Raw genomic sequence first — 14,734 nt, 5'->3', positions numbered from 1 at the left:
AGAAGAAAAAGAAAGAAAAAAATAGTTGGCAGGTAAAATCCCGCATCTCTCTGACGTCATGGATGAAAGTGTGTGTGTGTGTGTGTGTGTGTGTGTGTGTGTGTGTGTGTGTGTGTGTGTGTGACGACAAGACCAAGCAAGACGAGGTTGGTTACTTTTTTTTTTTTTCAACAGAAAACCGGGAACCTGTGTGGGATTTCCCGAGACAACAGTTCTTCCCTATTTTCTTCTTTCTTATCAGGATCCATACGAGAGACAGGTCGACCGACGCGCAGCTTAGGTCAGGATTAACATGACGTCAGCAGCGCCTCAGCCAAGCTCACACTCGTGCCTCACACACTGGCCAGGCTCTTCAGACTTCATTCCACTGAGTCCAGGATGCTTCAGTCTGTACTCAGCACTCCTCCCGCTCTGATGTGTGTCAGTGTCCTTTTTTCCCCGCAAATATGCCGAGTAACTGTTCGGTATATGGGTGCAATAATTAAAAAATAAAACCGGAAATACTGTGCGATATTTTAGAATCCCTAAAGAAGAATCTATAAGAAACCAGTGGGTGCCTTGTTGCCGGCGTACAGACAAAATAAACACCAGGAACGCGCTAATATGTTGTATGCATTTTACCGAGGATGCACATGCAGACGAGGATGCATATGCAGATGAGGCATCTTAATAATAATATTGTAATTAATGATAAGAAAATTAAAGAATGCAGAAGTATGATAAGAAAAAAGATATTAACATAAGGAAGACATATATATATATATATATATATATATATATATATATATATATATATATATATATATATATATATATATTAAAATCATCTGTTATACTTATTATAAACCTCAACGAACACTGAAGAAAACAAGGAGAGAGAGAGAGAGAGAGAGAGAGAGAGAGAGAGAGAGAGAGAGAGAGAGAGAGAGAGAGAGAGAGAGAGAGAGAGAGAGAGAGAGAGAGAGAGTATTTTATTTTTATATTAAATCGATCGTACCTCATATGCAGTAATACATGTCACTGTGCGCCTAATAACATTTGTTTTTACCTTGTAGTTTCATAAATATAACAAGAAGCAAAAAACACACAAAAAGGAAAGAAAGTTTTAAAAATACTTTCTATCTTCTATCGTTATTTTCACGCTGACTGTTCTTCTGAACTTGCTAACAGCATGCCTCCCCCCCTCCCGCGGCCCCGATGAACACGACTTTCTACTCATGCTCATCTCTATACTATCCAAATCCCTTACGCACGAGTTAACCAGCATCTTCACTCTTTCATCCATCACGCTGGTAAACTCTGGAACAATCTTCCTTCATCTGTATTCCCTCCTGCTTACGACTTGAACTCTTTCAAGAGGAGGGTATCAGGACCCGTCTTTCGGCCACCTCTTTGGATTATTTTTTTTTTGGAACAGCGAGTCGCGGACTTTTTTTTTTACCATTGTTTTCTTTTTTTTGTGCCCTTGTGCTGTCTCCTTTGTTGTAAAAAAAAATATAAAAAAATCAATGAATGGCAACCCGCGCGGGCGGTAAGGCGCTGATGACGTCGTGCGTCCACAAATCGGTCGACCCGTCTCTCGTATGGATCCTGTTTTATATTTACCAAAAATCTCCTACTTTTACATCTACGAGAGAGAGAGAGAGAGAGAGATTTACATAACCACTGAACTTCTAAGAAAAAAAAATCTCATTAGTTACCCAGCAAGCAACAACTGACTTATGACCAGAATTTTTCAGTTCCTCTCTCTCTCTCTCTCTCTCTCTCTCTCTCTCTCTCTCTCTCTCTCTCTCTCTCTCTCTTTCGTAGATGTAAAAGTAGGAGATTTTGGGTAAATAAAAAAGAAGAAAATAGGAAAGAACTGTTGTCTCGAGAAATCTCACACAAGTTCCCGGTTTTCTGTTGCAAAAAAAAAAAAAAAAAAAAAAAGGAACCAACCTCGTCTTTCTTGGTCCTTCTCATTTGCTTTTATCTCTTATCTTAACACCCTCCATATTTCCTTCCGATAATATTTCTTCCTATTTGTTAATCTCCACTTTCGCCCTTTTATGCTTTGTTTTTATTATTCCATCTCATCTATGTCAATCCCTATTCCCTACCCGTCTTTCTCATCACCGTTCTCATCATCTTCCATGCCTTTGTTTTCTTTCACCTTTTCTAATCTATTTCTTATTAGTTCCCTTCCTTCGTTCTCCACATCTTCTATTCCTCATTTTCCTTCACTTCTTTCAACCTGTCTATCATTCATTCCCCTCCATCATTCACACTTTCTTCAATTCCTACCTCTTCATCCTTCCCTTCCATCTTCCTCCTCATCTTCTAACCTTATTTTTCCTTCCCTTCTCCATGCCCTTTTTTTCTCCTATCCCCTAACTCTCCCTTTCCCTTTATTTACTATTTACTACCACCCATCCCCCACCCCCTTCATTTTCGTGTCTTCTTTTCTTTCTCACTATGTTGTTTATTGTTTGGCTCCCTCTCCCACCCCCTGATTAGCAGTTGCCAGCTTTCTACCTTCCCTTCCCTTCCCCCAAGGTCGTATGCAGGCGCTGAGGATTCGAGAAGGGCGTTAACCTGTATTCCTTGTTGGGAGGTGACATACTGCATCTGAACGTCATTGCGTTGAATAAGTGAAAAGACGTCGCCGAAGATATGATTTGCAAAGGATAGTAAGTGAAGATGAGGTTAAACTAAGGAAAATCATGGCACAAATTTGGCCCGTCGCTGCTACACGGTAAAGCCACAAATTTGGCCCGTCGCTGCTACACGGTAAAGCCACAAATTTGGCCCGTCGCTGCTACCGGGTTAACTATGAAAAAGGTAATTGCATGGGAAAATGAAGACTGAGGACCTGAAAGATGAGCTACAGACGCATTTTAAGGTTACTGAATAAGTAAAAAGACGTCGCCGAAGATGTAATTTGCAAAGTACAGTACGTGAAGATGAGGTTAAACTAAGGAAATTGACTATGAAAAAGGTAATTGCATGGGAAAGTGGAGACTGAGGATCTGAAAGATGAGCTAGAGACGCATTTTAAGGTTATTGTTGCTGAATAAGGGAAAAGACGTCGCCGAAGAAATGATTTGCAAAGTATAGTACGTGAAGCTGAAGTTAAACCAAGTGAATTAACTATAAAAAAGGTAACTGCAATGGAAAATGAAAGATGAGCTACAGACGCATTTTAAGGTTATTGTTGCTGAATAAGTGAAAAGACGTCGCCGAAGATGATACTTGAAAGCTAAGTTAAACAGGGTAAATAAACTAAAAAGGGTGTCTGGAGAGGAAAATGAAAAGAACGAGGAATTGAAATAAGAGATAAAAACGTGAGAAATGTAATGAATGGAAAAGAAAATTATAAAAAAAAAACATGCAGCAGATAGATAGAAAGACAGATAGATATATAGATAGATAAGGATATATTGATACTTAATTTTCTGATGCTAATAGACATCGGCAAAGTATATGCTTCTGAATATTACTGATGCCTGCAGCGTTGGCCAGAAAGGCTACTTTAACTGTTAAGAATAATTAATCATAAAAAAAAATCAAGAGAGTGATGGCTTGACAGAAAATAATGAGGCAAGAAACGCTAAGAATGAGAGAGAGAGAGAGAGAGAGAGAGAGAGAGAGAAACAATCGAGAACTAAGGTCCTGCCCCTTATTAGGATTTACATGAACTCACTTTCCCTGTTCTTTTTCCTCGTGCACGTCTGCCCCGCCCCCAGCACAGACACGTCAGATGAACGGTCCACACACACACACGCACACACACACACACACACACCTTACCAGCTCAAACCACCACTAACAGAACACACACACACCACGTTGCAGTTCACCTCTCCACTGCGGGTCGCCCACTGATCTTTCCCCACGTATAGAGGGAACTGGTTACTTGTCATATGATCGAGGGCACTTATATATTAATTTAAGGTGTGTATGTGTGAATTTTCTTTATATATGGGTTTGTGTGTGTCTGTTTTCAAGTAGAATATATACATGAGACTCGTATATCAACAGCTTTGGGTTCTTAGGCTATACATTTTTTTTTTTTTTTTTTTTTTACGTGTTAGCCCATATGCACCGTAGGCATATTCTGCATCTTCGGTGTTCTAAATATCATAATAATCAAGATACTTAGCCTTTACTACATTAATATAAGGTGTATTAGAGTGTATTTTCGTTACATTATTTGTGTGTATTTATTTTCAAGTAGAACGAATAAATAAATGACCATTCTGAAACACATCGGGGTCTTGATACGACTATTTTTAAAGGCCATACAGAATAAGATAAGTTCTCATGATTTTTTTCTCGGTAATGGCGCTGAAACCTTGCCAATCTATCCCCAGGGTCATGAAACTACCCATGGAAAGCCCTACAACTTCTACGAGGGCCTCTTTGAATAAATATACTAAGTGTCTATTCGTTTTTTTGTGTGAATATGGGCCCAAGAATAACTCCCTTTTTCTTTTATATTGTTTGTGAAATTAGTTAATTCATTTTCCATTTCCGCATAGTTGCATATTATAGGTTTATTCACTTGATTTGTTCATTAACATACTGATTGATTTGCCTATTTACTTATTTCTGTTTATTGTATTTTCTTTATTACTTGTTCATGTATATAGTGCTCTACATGTATATCTATCGACTAATTTTGTGTCTATCTACTTCCCTATTTATTTATCTTTTAATTTTCTCCGTTAGCTCTTTTATCTAGGCAATTCATTCATCCACCTATTTCATTAGTTTATTTATCTATTTACCCTTCTTTTCGTGGACTGACTCTCCTCTAAACACCTGAATTAAACTAGCAGACCAATTACTTCTTAGCTTTCTATACGTTACACTTCGAAAAGCATTTAATATCAGTTCCTCATTAGCACTGTCAATACATAATACCTGCCTGAATGTCCTATCATGTAATCCGAATTTATAGAAGACCTACATATGGCGGGGATATCCGGTTAGTTTTCCTACTTTTGCTATACACTAACGGGAACAGCGTGGGCACCAGGGAAGACCCGGTCAGCAACCCGAGAGGGGGCGAGAAAGGTTACGGAGAGTTACGAGGGTCATTCCCCGGACAACCTTGAGAGGCCAATGACATCACAGTGACTGGGCAGCGCGCACGTGTGTGTGTGTGTGTGTGTGTAAACGAAAAGAGGAAAGAATATAAAGGGTGAATGGCCTATTGAGGTTAGCCTACGTGATGGCACTGACAAAATATAGCTCGTGATTTGTAAAGTGAAATGGAGAAACGAGGTAAAGGAAATGATGATGATGATGTTCAATAGTAGTAATAATAATAATAATAATAATAATAATCATAATAATAATAATAATCATAATCATAATCATAATCATAATAATAATAATAATAATAATAATAACAATAACAATAATAATAATAATAATAATAATAATAATAATAATAATAATAATAATAATAATAGTAATAATAATAATAATTGCATGAAAGTTGATTCTCTCTCTCTCTCTCTCTCTCTCTCTCTCTCTCTCTCTCTCTCTCTCTCTAATAACGCACCTTTTACGCTTTTGGTTTCAGATCGAGTTTGAGAAGGGAGAAGAAGAAGAAGAAGGGGAAGAAGACGTAAATAAATAACTAAATGCAATCAGAACCATCGAAAGAACAGAGAGAATAAGAGAACCAAAAATAAGCTCCGTTGAGGCATGAGTCACGTCGGTAATGTTAACACTACAACAGTAAAATTCTTCGTTGTGTGCATGGCCGTGTCCCTCGTCTGCCTCCACATGGAACTAACACACTTTAGAAGCAACACGCCACACGCAACACCTCGGGAACACCATGAATTCTACTGGAGCTCATCTGGTTACCGAAGAACGAAAGTGCGAAGTCCCTTAAAGAAAGTTGAGAACGGTGAAAAGACTCTTGATAACTCGTATGATGCTTCTGGGAGTATGAATGAAGTGTATGACAGTGCTAATGAGGAAGTGATATTAAATGCTTTTCGAAGTGTAACGTATAGAAAGCTAAGAAGTAATTGGTCTGCTAGATTCAATTCAGGTGTTCAGAGGAGAGTCAGTGCTTCAAATAACTTCGAAACTCTGCCTGAGAACGATTCTTCTTTGATGCAAACTCGACTTCAACGTTCTAAGTCTATTATCTTGAAGCACAACAACGCTTATGACCAACTTATTCACTTGCTGACAACTTTCACCATACGAGGCATCTCCAGCGACTTTCTCCCTCCTTCACGTCCCTCTACTCCATTCCCCTCCTTGAAATGTTCCTACGTCCTACCCTACAGCTCTTCCTCCTCCATCTGCAAGAAATCAAAGAGGCACTGTGTCAAAATTTCCGCTGCTTCAGAAACCGGCCAACAGCTTCCCGTTACTCATGTCAACACTCTCAGCCACACCAGAGTACAAGACGTTTATCTGAGTGGTTATGAGAATCCGTTGAGTCGTGGCTGTCGCGTGGTGGAGCGAAAGGAAGGACGTAGATTAGGGAACGATAAATCAGTCTTGCAAGTTAAAGCAGGAAATGAGTGTTTAAAAGATATCGATTATCCGAATACTTGTAAAGAAAGTAGGAAGATTAGAGTACCCGAAGAAGAGGAAGAAGCAGAAGAGGAGGAAGACGGAAAAAGCTACACTCCAATCCCTCTCACCATCGACTCTCAACGCAGCTTCGTTCACGAGCTCGGAGCTCTTACGAAGTTCCCGCACTGTCTGGCACTTGATCTACTGTTTGACCTCGCTGGCCTGAACTCCCTGCACCGGCACGAGGTTATTTCCACCCTCCTTCAGGTAAGACCCATTTTGTTATCAAGCCTAAACCTTAAAGAAAGGAAAAAAGTATTAACAGTTATCTAGGGAAACAAGGATCCAGCTGTTGTGTGTAAGCATGGGAGTCCTAAACTAGATGAACACTATGGCTAGCCTAAATCCTTTACCTTACTACAGGAGCTGCGGAAACTACTCTTCGATCGGCAGTACCGGTTGGTGAGGTCCTCCACAGACGGCGGTGACCTGCAGCAGTTTCTCCACCAGGAGGGTCTTCAGCAGCCCCTACTCGTGCACGCGCTCTGGCAACGCCTCGACTGTGACTGACCCTCCAGTGACTCCATTACTGTCTTTGCCCTTTCACGATCTCTGACACACACGCGTATCGATATTATGAGTGGAACTGAATAGATACCCTGATTTACTTAGAATAGCGTCGACCAAGAAAGCGTGTCACTCCCTCGAGGAAAGCAAACCTCTTAAAAAGAACAGCTGGCGGTTCAACAACAACAATAGTAACAACCAGTGAAAGGAAGGGAGCTGAGGAAGGAGGCAGCATGGACCGAAGCACCCCCAAAATTCTCATATACTGCTGGAACATTTCCATATTTTACACACAAAGTTAAAAGCCATACACATACCTACACCCACAACACTGCTGTGTCAAGGAAAATGCTAGTTGTATACTTTAAGCAGTGCAAAGACGCACTGTTCTTTGATTCATTTGCATCAAATGTAATTAAAATCAAAACATATTATGATGATGATGATATGAATAGTAGTCAGCAGCAGCTGCTGGGTACCTGTGTTACCCTACTGAGTAAAATTACCTCAATACTGAAAATAGATTCAATGTATTCACTTTGTCTCAGGTAAACAACTATCACTATAATAAATATAAAAATCAATAACAGAAAACAGGTAATTATATATAGTGAAGTACCTATAAGAAGGTGTGTTTCATGTGATAAAAAAGATAATAATCAGCATGATGTAATCAGCAGCTCATCACGGCAGTAAATCAGGAGAACCTTGCACAAAACCCAAAGCAATGATTTCTTTTATTTGGTGTCATGTTTACAAATATACATTCACAAAAGATCATAAGTTATTTTGTATATGTACAAAACTTTACATTTAATAAACACTATTGAAATTCACTATAGCAATCATTTCAGAAATTTCTCTCATACCCAGGTTTATTTAATGATTTCATATATATGTACTAAGATAAATTAACATTGGGATACCCCTATGGACCTTTTAACTAAACCAGGGAACCCAACCAAAGCTGTACAGAAACGATAAACCTCATCAAGTTCAGTAATTTTCTTCATACTGACCAGCTGTCATTCTAATAAAAAATAATAATAATAATGCTTTGGCTATGTCTTAAAAGGCTATACCGAGGAATGGAATGAATGGGTGTGAGGAACTAAACACAGACCAGAAGCCTGGCAAGCGAGAGGTTCTAGCGTCCAAACACTTTGAAAACACAATAAATGGAAATTACTTGATAATGAAAAATCTCTAAATAAATCTGCTTGACTTTCATTACAGGACATCCTAAGTTGCTGCAACTGTATTGGCACTATCACATCATACAAGTGTTATTCACCGATACATCTGTATAAAAAGAATCTAAACTATTCTTATATATAATGATATGGGGGTAAAATAACTTTGACATAAATACCTTGTACCATTGTTGCACTCTTGCCGGACCACCGAGTTTCAAGAGCAGCGTGAGTACCATACAGAAGTCTCTCGGAGAGTTGAGTAAGGCTACACAGCATGACATTCTGGCCCCCAAGGAGCAAGTAGAAACTCTGAATATGTGACACTTTTACAAATGAATTTTAAGACAGACTTCAATTTCCTGCTTGAGGGCCATTCCATTAAAGCCTAAGTTTTATGGAAAATGTACTTGGAGTTAGCACTTCATCTAGACTACCTATATGGTGTGTCAGTAACAAAAGACAAGTACAAACTGCTATGTCTTAACAGATCTTGGTCAGAGTTACCATGTCTGGATGGCTATTCTATTACCTATGGATGTGCTCAGACATATTAGAGTAGCAGATGGGGAGGAAATACTGCAAATAAAATTGTGCCTGTCATTATATGCTATAGTCTAAATCTTTTTGAGTAGCAAAGTACAAATTTTGCTTAACTGAAGAGCTTGCAGACCTTATGGAAAAAACATTCACACTAAAAGAATATATATGTTATTACTTTATGTGCTTTCTAGTTGGCAAACTGCAGTGCAGTTAAATTCTGGCACAGAAGTATTACTTGTAACTGCTTAGTATCAGTCTTAGTGAAGTGATATGCCCACTAAGACTTTGCTGCTGAATGTTACCTTCAGAACAGCACTGTGATCTGTGTATTCAGCAGGAAAATTTCAATAAATCACATAACCCAGTAAAAATGTTTCTTATTAACTTGCATCGATAATACGTAGATGTATCAGCTATTCCTCTGGTCAGGTAATGAGCCTAGCACAATATCCCTTGCCGTTGCTGCTGCTTCTGCTGCTGCTGCTGGTACTGCTGCTGACTCAGTGGCAATCCCCAAGACACATCCAGAAAAAATATGATTGACTCTTCACTGCTCCTAACTGTGTGGCCTCCCTCTGTCTACTCCGTCTCTTTTTCAGACACTAAAATACTATGGGAGGATAACAAAAGCTTCCAAAGACACCAATAAGCTTCTTACATCACCAAGCACTTGCAAACACTTGTGTTCTCATTAAAATCACCTGCAGTAATATAAGTTTATTGAGAGAATACCGGAAAACAAAAATATAGATATATATATATCGCTAGTATCTTTGGTAATGTGGCAATGGTAGTACTTCCTACCCTGTTACAACCACTTCTTAACGTTCCTTGACTGCTGAGTAATTGCTCAAGACAGTCACTCAATGCTAAGAGACCACCCTGAGGAAGTCCTTTAACCATTAAACATGTCATATTATTAGGAGTACTTTGTCTGAAGTGTCTGCACTGTAAGTGGCTTCTGCGGGCCATCACTTTGTTCGTACATTTGCTTCTCATTTATCATGGATGAAAATAACCCATTGGAATTCTTTATGGATCCAAAGTTGAAAGCTTCTTCATGTACAAATTTCTAAAACTGGAAGTCACAGAAAAGAATGAAAATAAAGCAAGTGAAATAGGGCTTTCCTTTGGCTGAACTGCCATTGAATAATTCAGACAAGACTCACACCATAGGAGCCAGCAGCAAAATTTTCCTTTGGCTTAGCAAACCCTAAACTCTTAAGTTAATACTATATACCATAGAATGACAGGCTGGCATGTCAATGATTTCCAAAACTAGCTGCTAAGAAAATAATAATAAATGTTTCAATAGTGTTTATTACAAAAAAGCAAAAACCTAAATTTATTTCCATGACATTTAGGTCTGAACTGAGTAAAGTTCTTTGCTACAAGAAGACCAGAGCAACACAGCCAATGCTACCAGTCTTGTGTGAATACTGTACAACTGTTTAGCATTCAGTTGGGAAATAAAATCAGGTACAAGAGACTGACTGTAGGTAAGGCATGAAAGCCTCCTGTTATCACATTTCATAACTGCCGCAATCTTGGCCGTAAATAATGGAAAAAATAATTATTACCACTGGAACTTACAGTAAGTATAACTCATGAACGTGACGATGACACATACTTTCATCCCTCAGCTCACGTGTTACCCATATACCATTCAACGTATGTGGAAGACTTTGTATGAAAACAAAAGCATGAAAAAATTCTGCTTCATGGAAACTTGGGAGATATTCAAGACTCTTAACACTGCACATTATTTACAACAGACAAAATAATAACCAAATGACTTCATACTTCTGGCTACCTTTTGCAGACCTGATGAGTTTTTGTCACCCTTTGGAATAGTATATAAACAAAGTATTCAAATAGAGAGAAGAGACCATAATCAACTGTTACCAAGACAAAACAGTGCGGTGAAACACTTGACCAGTGGTGCTAGTGCCTGTGTGTGTGTGTGTAGGGTTGGGTGTGTAACCAGTCCAAAAAATGTGAAGTCTGAAGGCAGAGATGACCAAGTGTGTCAGCAACCTTGCTTCCCACGCATGAAATTCATAGCATTGCAGATCTGAAGGAACTGAAGGGGAGGGAGGGAAAGCTGAAAAGGTAAATGACCTCTGTGCCTGATGGTTTGTTGAAGGGTCTATATTCTGCAGGTATAAAAAGCTAACTCTGACACTCTTCTATCAAGCTCTGTGACTGCTGGTGAAGTAGAAATAATCTAGAGAGAAACTATTTAGTAATTCAATTCATCCTGAAAGAACAGTGAGAGATGGAGGGCAAACAATCTATGCCTGGTTTAGAGGCACTGAGAACTCTGAATTGGAATCAACATCACAAGAAGTGGAAAATGGGTTAAGTAACTTGTAGTTACCAGTCTTACATTAGAAGACACATTAGCATACATGACAGAAGACACATCAGCATGTAAAAAGATGTAAGTACTACACACCCATCAACAATAAAGTGAGACCAACTTCTATTTGTAGAGAAACCTTCACAATTTTATTCTCCAACACCATGGTCTCAAACCTCTCATGATACTTCTGAAAATTTTATCACCATAACTAACCAATTTGAAAACAAAATGGTATGTAATGTTAAAAAAAAAAAAAATACATAAATAAACAAATCTTGAATGAAAAATGATCTCCAGTAAAACAAACAAAATAAAAAAGTCTGCTTTAGAAATACTGAACTCCTTACTCAAACTGGAAGTCTCCAATCTTCTATTAGGTACCAAGAACTTATTCTTTCAGATAATCCTATCAACAGAATTCTTGTTTGCCATGTGTGTGTGTAACCCATTTCCTGCTATTCTTTCCTCCACCTCATATATTTCCCCTTTTTATTTTGTTCTGCCATTTCCTTCACCCTTCACACCTAAACCCTAAATGTGAATCATATAAGTAGCTTCAAGCAAAACAATTATTTTTTAATGTTCACATCAGATCCCTCTATTCTGCTACACCCTATCACACCCTTGGAAAAGAAATTGTTAGCACCTAAAAGATTTCTGCATTGATTCCAAAGGGTTGAAGTTAATCAAGTGAAGCTTTCTCGTGCTGCAGAGCGATAACACTCCCATGAAAATAGGCAAATTCTTCACTAAACAAATATCACACAGATATAATACCTGTTCAGAGAAGGTTATTGGGAACTTTCTGGGGGAGAGGCCAGACACTAAAGTGCATAACTCAGGCAGAGGAAAAGCAGTCTATATAAGTCCAGATAAGGAAATGCAGGGCTGACTGATTGACCAGACTTCCTTGTACGGTATAAGTGGTTGTCACTCAGAGGAGTGTGTGTGTGTGTGTGTGTGTGTGTGTGTGTGTGTGTTAGTCATTGCACTTGCAACCCTCTGTCAAGCATAAAAGGAAGAGTAAAGAGTGAAGGAGAGATGATATTAACCTGGTTTACACTAAACAGATGGATAAAAGATCTTTCAAGCCTGTTCAAAGATTAGAAACATCTTCCAAACACTATGAGTGCACTGCCTTACAATATGAGACAAACAAGTGAAGGTTATACACCTCTTCTTATAGCAAGGCTGAAGGGGCACACGTCCCTCAAGTATTGAAACTCTTGTATTCAGCAACAGGGGCCCAGAGAGCTCCTCCCTCTCCTCCTCCCCTAAAGCACCAGCACCAAGACACAAGCAGTGAAGTTACATTTTACTTCCTTCCCTTTAGCAAGGAAATTTCACTATTTTGGAATACTGCTCTCAATTGAAAGTTCTAGTTTTTTTTTTATAATAAAATAATGCCAATATGATTTAAAGCTAATAGTAAAGAAAAATACAAACAAAAATAAATTAAGAAAATTCAAGATCTCACAAGTGTTGTCAACAAAATAATTTACTGCAATATTCTGTGCAGTAGTTGCTCCCTAATGCAGATTATTATTTTTCCCATAGTGACAAGAACAAAGTGTTAGAAAACAAGCGTTGGTCTGACACACCCCAACAGTGGGCAACACAAGAGGTGACCAGACTATCCACCACTGGGGAATGGAGGGATGCCAAGGAATAACCCAACGTTAGGCTCACAGGAACTAATAGCTGTAATAAGCTAACATAATGCGTGGCTACCTGCTAACCATGAGGTGCTAAACATAGTGTGTGGGTGGGTGTGCGTGAGTGGGTGTATTTACCTAGCTGTGGTATACAGTATTTGAGCTATGATCGTGTCATTGTCTCCTCATTTGCTGCTATCCAATCTCTTGTAATGACCATGGATACTCATTGTACAAACCAACTCTTAAACTATTCCATATGCTAATGGATCTTTGTCACATCTGTTGAATACCATTATTTTTCTAATCCCAGTCATTCTCTTTTCTTATTTAATAGACTATCATGCACCTGCTCAAGAACTCTTCATTCTTTTGAATACTATAATGAGATCAACTCTGTCCTATCTTTCTCCTTGTATGGAAATGTTCATATCTTCAACCTTCCCTCATAAGACATACACTTCAAGCTTGTTACCACCTAGTTAACCCTTTCAATACGGTGACGCAGACGTCAGCGTCACAGTATGGAAAGGGTTGAGGAAATGGAAGAGGATTAATCCTCTTCTAAACCTCTTAATCCTCTTCCATTTCCTCTTAAGAGGTTTAGAAGAGGATTAAGAGGAAATGGGAAGAGGATTAAGAGGTTTAGAAGAATATTAACCCTTTCCATATGGTGACGCCGACATCAGCGTCACCGTACTGAAAGGGTTAATATTCTTGCTATGTGGTCATTCAACTAAGATGACCACAATACCACTGAATATTCTGTACTATAATATCAATGTGTGTGTGTGTGTGTGTGTGTGTGTGTGTGTGTGTGTGTGTGTGTGTGAGTGTGAGATTCTCCAGTAGTAGTACTGAGGAGCTGACTGACAAAAGTTAACCTTCTCATAGTCTAAGGTTGAGGAATATTTTGGAAAATTATTAAAAAAAAATTTAATCTTGAATGGCAAATAAATAAATTAAAATAGGCAGAGTGAGTGAATGACACACCAGTTTTGTGAAGGAAGCAAGAAGCAAGGCAGCAGATTGGTGGTGGTCTCTTGGGGCGCTGTGTGGAGCCCCGGCAGCCTCCTTGTGCTGCTGCTGCTCACCTGAGGGGAGAGTAGTGGTGATGACGACGCAGCTCTTCCTCCATCAGGTTTTCTCTTCTTGTCATACTTAATCCTTTTGCTTCCATAGTGTTTCAGCACATTGGAATAGTTTCAAGTGATGATCAAACCACTCCTCCACCGTTTCATTTTTCATAAACACATCTGGATGGTACTTGCCAAGCATCATATGACCCTTCAAACTTTTTCAAACTTAATCAGCACTTATTATCTTCGCCACAATCAAGTGACTTGAACAGAAGCACTTTCTCAGCTGGTATGACACATGATGCACATTTCAGTGATGCTTTTCAAACACCAAATGCAGCCACATGACTTCACACGTGATGAGCACTGAAGAAACTTTTCTGATGGCATTTTCCAGTGACACTAACTTTCCACTCTGGACAACAGACTTTCAACACGATTTCTTTCCACCATTCACTGTTTCCCAGAGATGTTGCAATAATAACAATAATAATAATAATATGACATGGCCAAGTTTGAACTGGGTATAATTATCCACTCTCATCCACGAATGAGCTTTACAGTCAATAATGTTCCAAGAAGCACTACAGCCCGTCCAACCATCAAGTGGTCCGAATGCGTTTGGACTGAGACTGGCCGAGAGTGTTGTGGCGCTGAAATATGTACTTTATTTGAGAGAGATATGTGACAAGGTCCGTCGTGAATATGAGTGGCACAATGTCTGGCGCCACAACACTGCCCCAGGCGTTCATTAGTGTGTTGACTTGGTGCCTGAAAGGAAAGAGGAAGGAAATTACTGGC

At 39.0% G+C, this 14,734-nt stretch overlaps 2 protein-coding genes across 3 annotated transcripts in view; one reads left to right on the top strand and one right to left on the bottom strand.

Moving 5' to 3' along the window:
- Nucleotides 1-14,734, bottom strand: part of LOC126980301 (uncharacterized) — a 36,545-nt gene that overhangs the window by 6,834 nt on the left and 14,977 nt on the right. For both annotated transcript variants that reach the window (XM_050830035.1, XM_050830034.1), the window contains one exon: nucleotides 6,945-14,704. In XM_050830035.1, the coding sequence (XP_050685992.1) occupies nucleotides 14,536-14,704 (169 nt within the window). In that variant the 3' untranslated portion in view covers nucleotides 6,945-14,535. The remainder of the gene's footprint in view (nucleotides 1-6,944; nucleotides 14,705-14,734) is intronic.
- On the top strand, nucleotides 3,772-12,592 carry LOC126980302 (uncharacterized). Its single transcript, XM_050830036.1, has 3 exons — nucleotides 3,772-3,933; nucleotides 5,573-6,798; nucleotides 6,955-12,592. The coding sequence occupies exons 2-3, from the start codon at nucleotides 5,698-5,700 to the stop codon at nucleotides 7,099-7,101; spliced, it is 1,248 nt and encodes a 415-aa protein (XP_050685993.1). The 5' UTR covers nucleotides 3,772-3,933; nucleotides 5,573-5,697; the 3' UTR covers nucleotides 7,102-12,592.

Source organism: Eriocheir sinensis, chromosome 44 (genome assembly GCF_024679095.1).
Source record: "Eriocheir sinensis breed Jianghai 21 chromosome 44, ASM2467909v1, whole genome shotgun sequence".
Classification (NCBI taxonomy): Eukaryota; Metazoa; Arthropoda; class Malacostraca; order Decapoda; family Varunidae; genus Eriocheir; species Eriocheir sinensis.
Note: the sequence above shows the minus strand (reverse complement) of the source record. Positions and strands in the feature narration are given on the sequence as shown.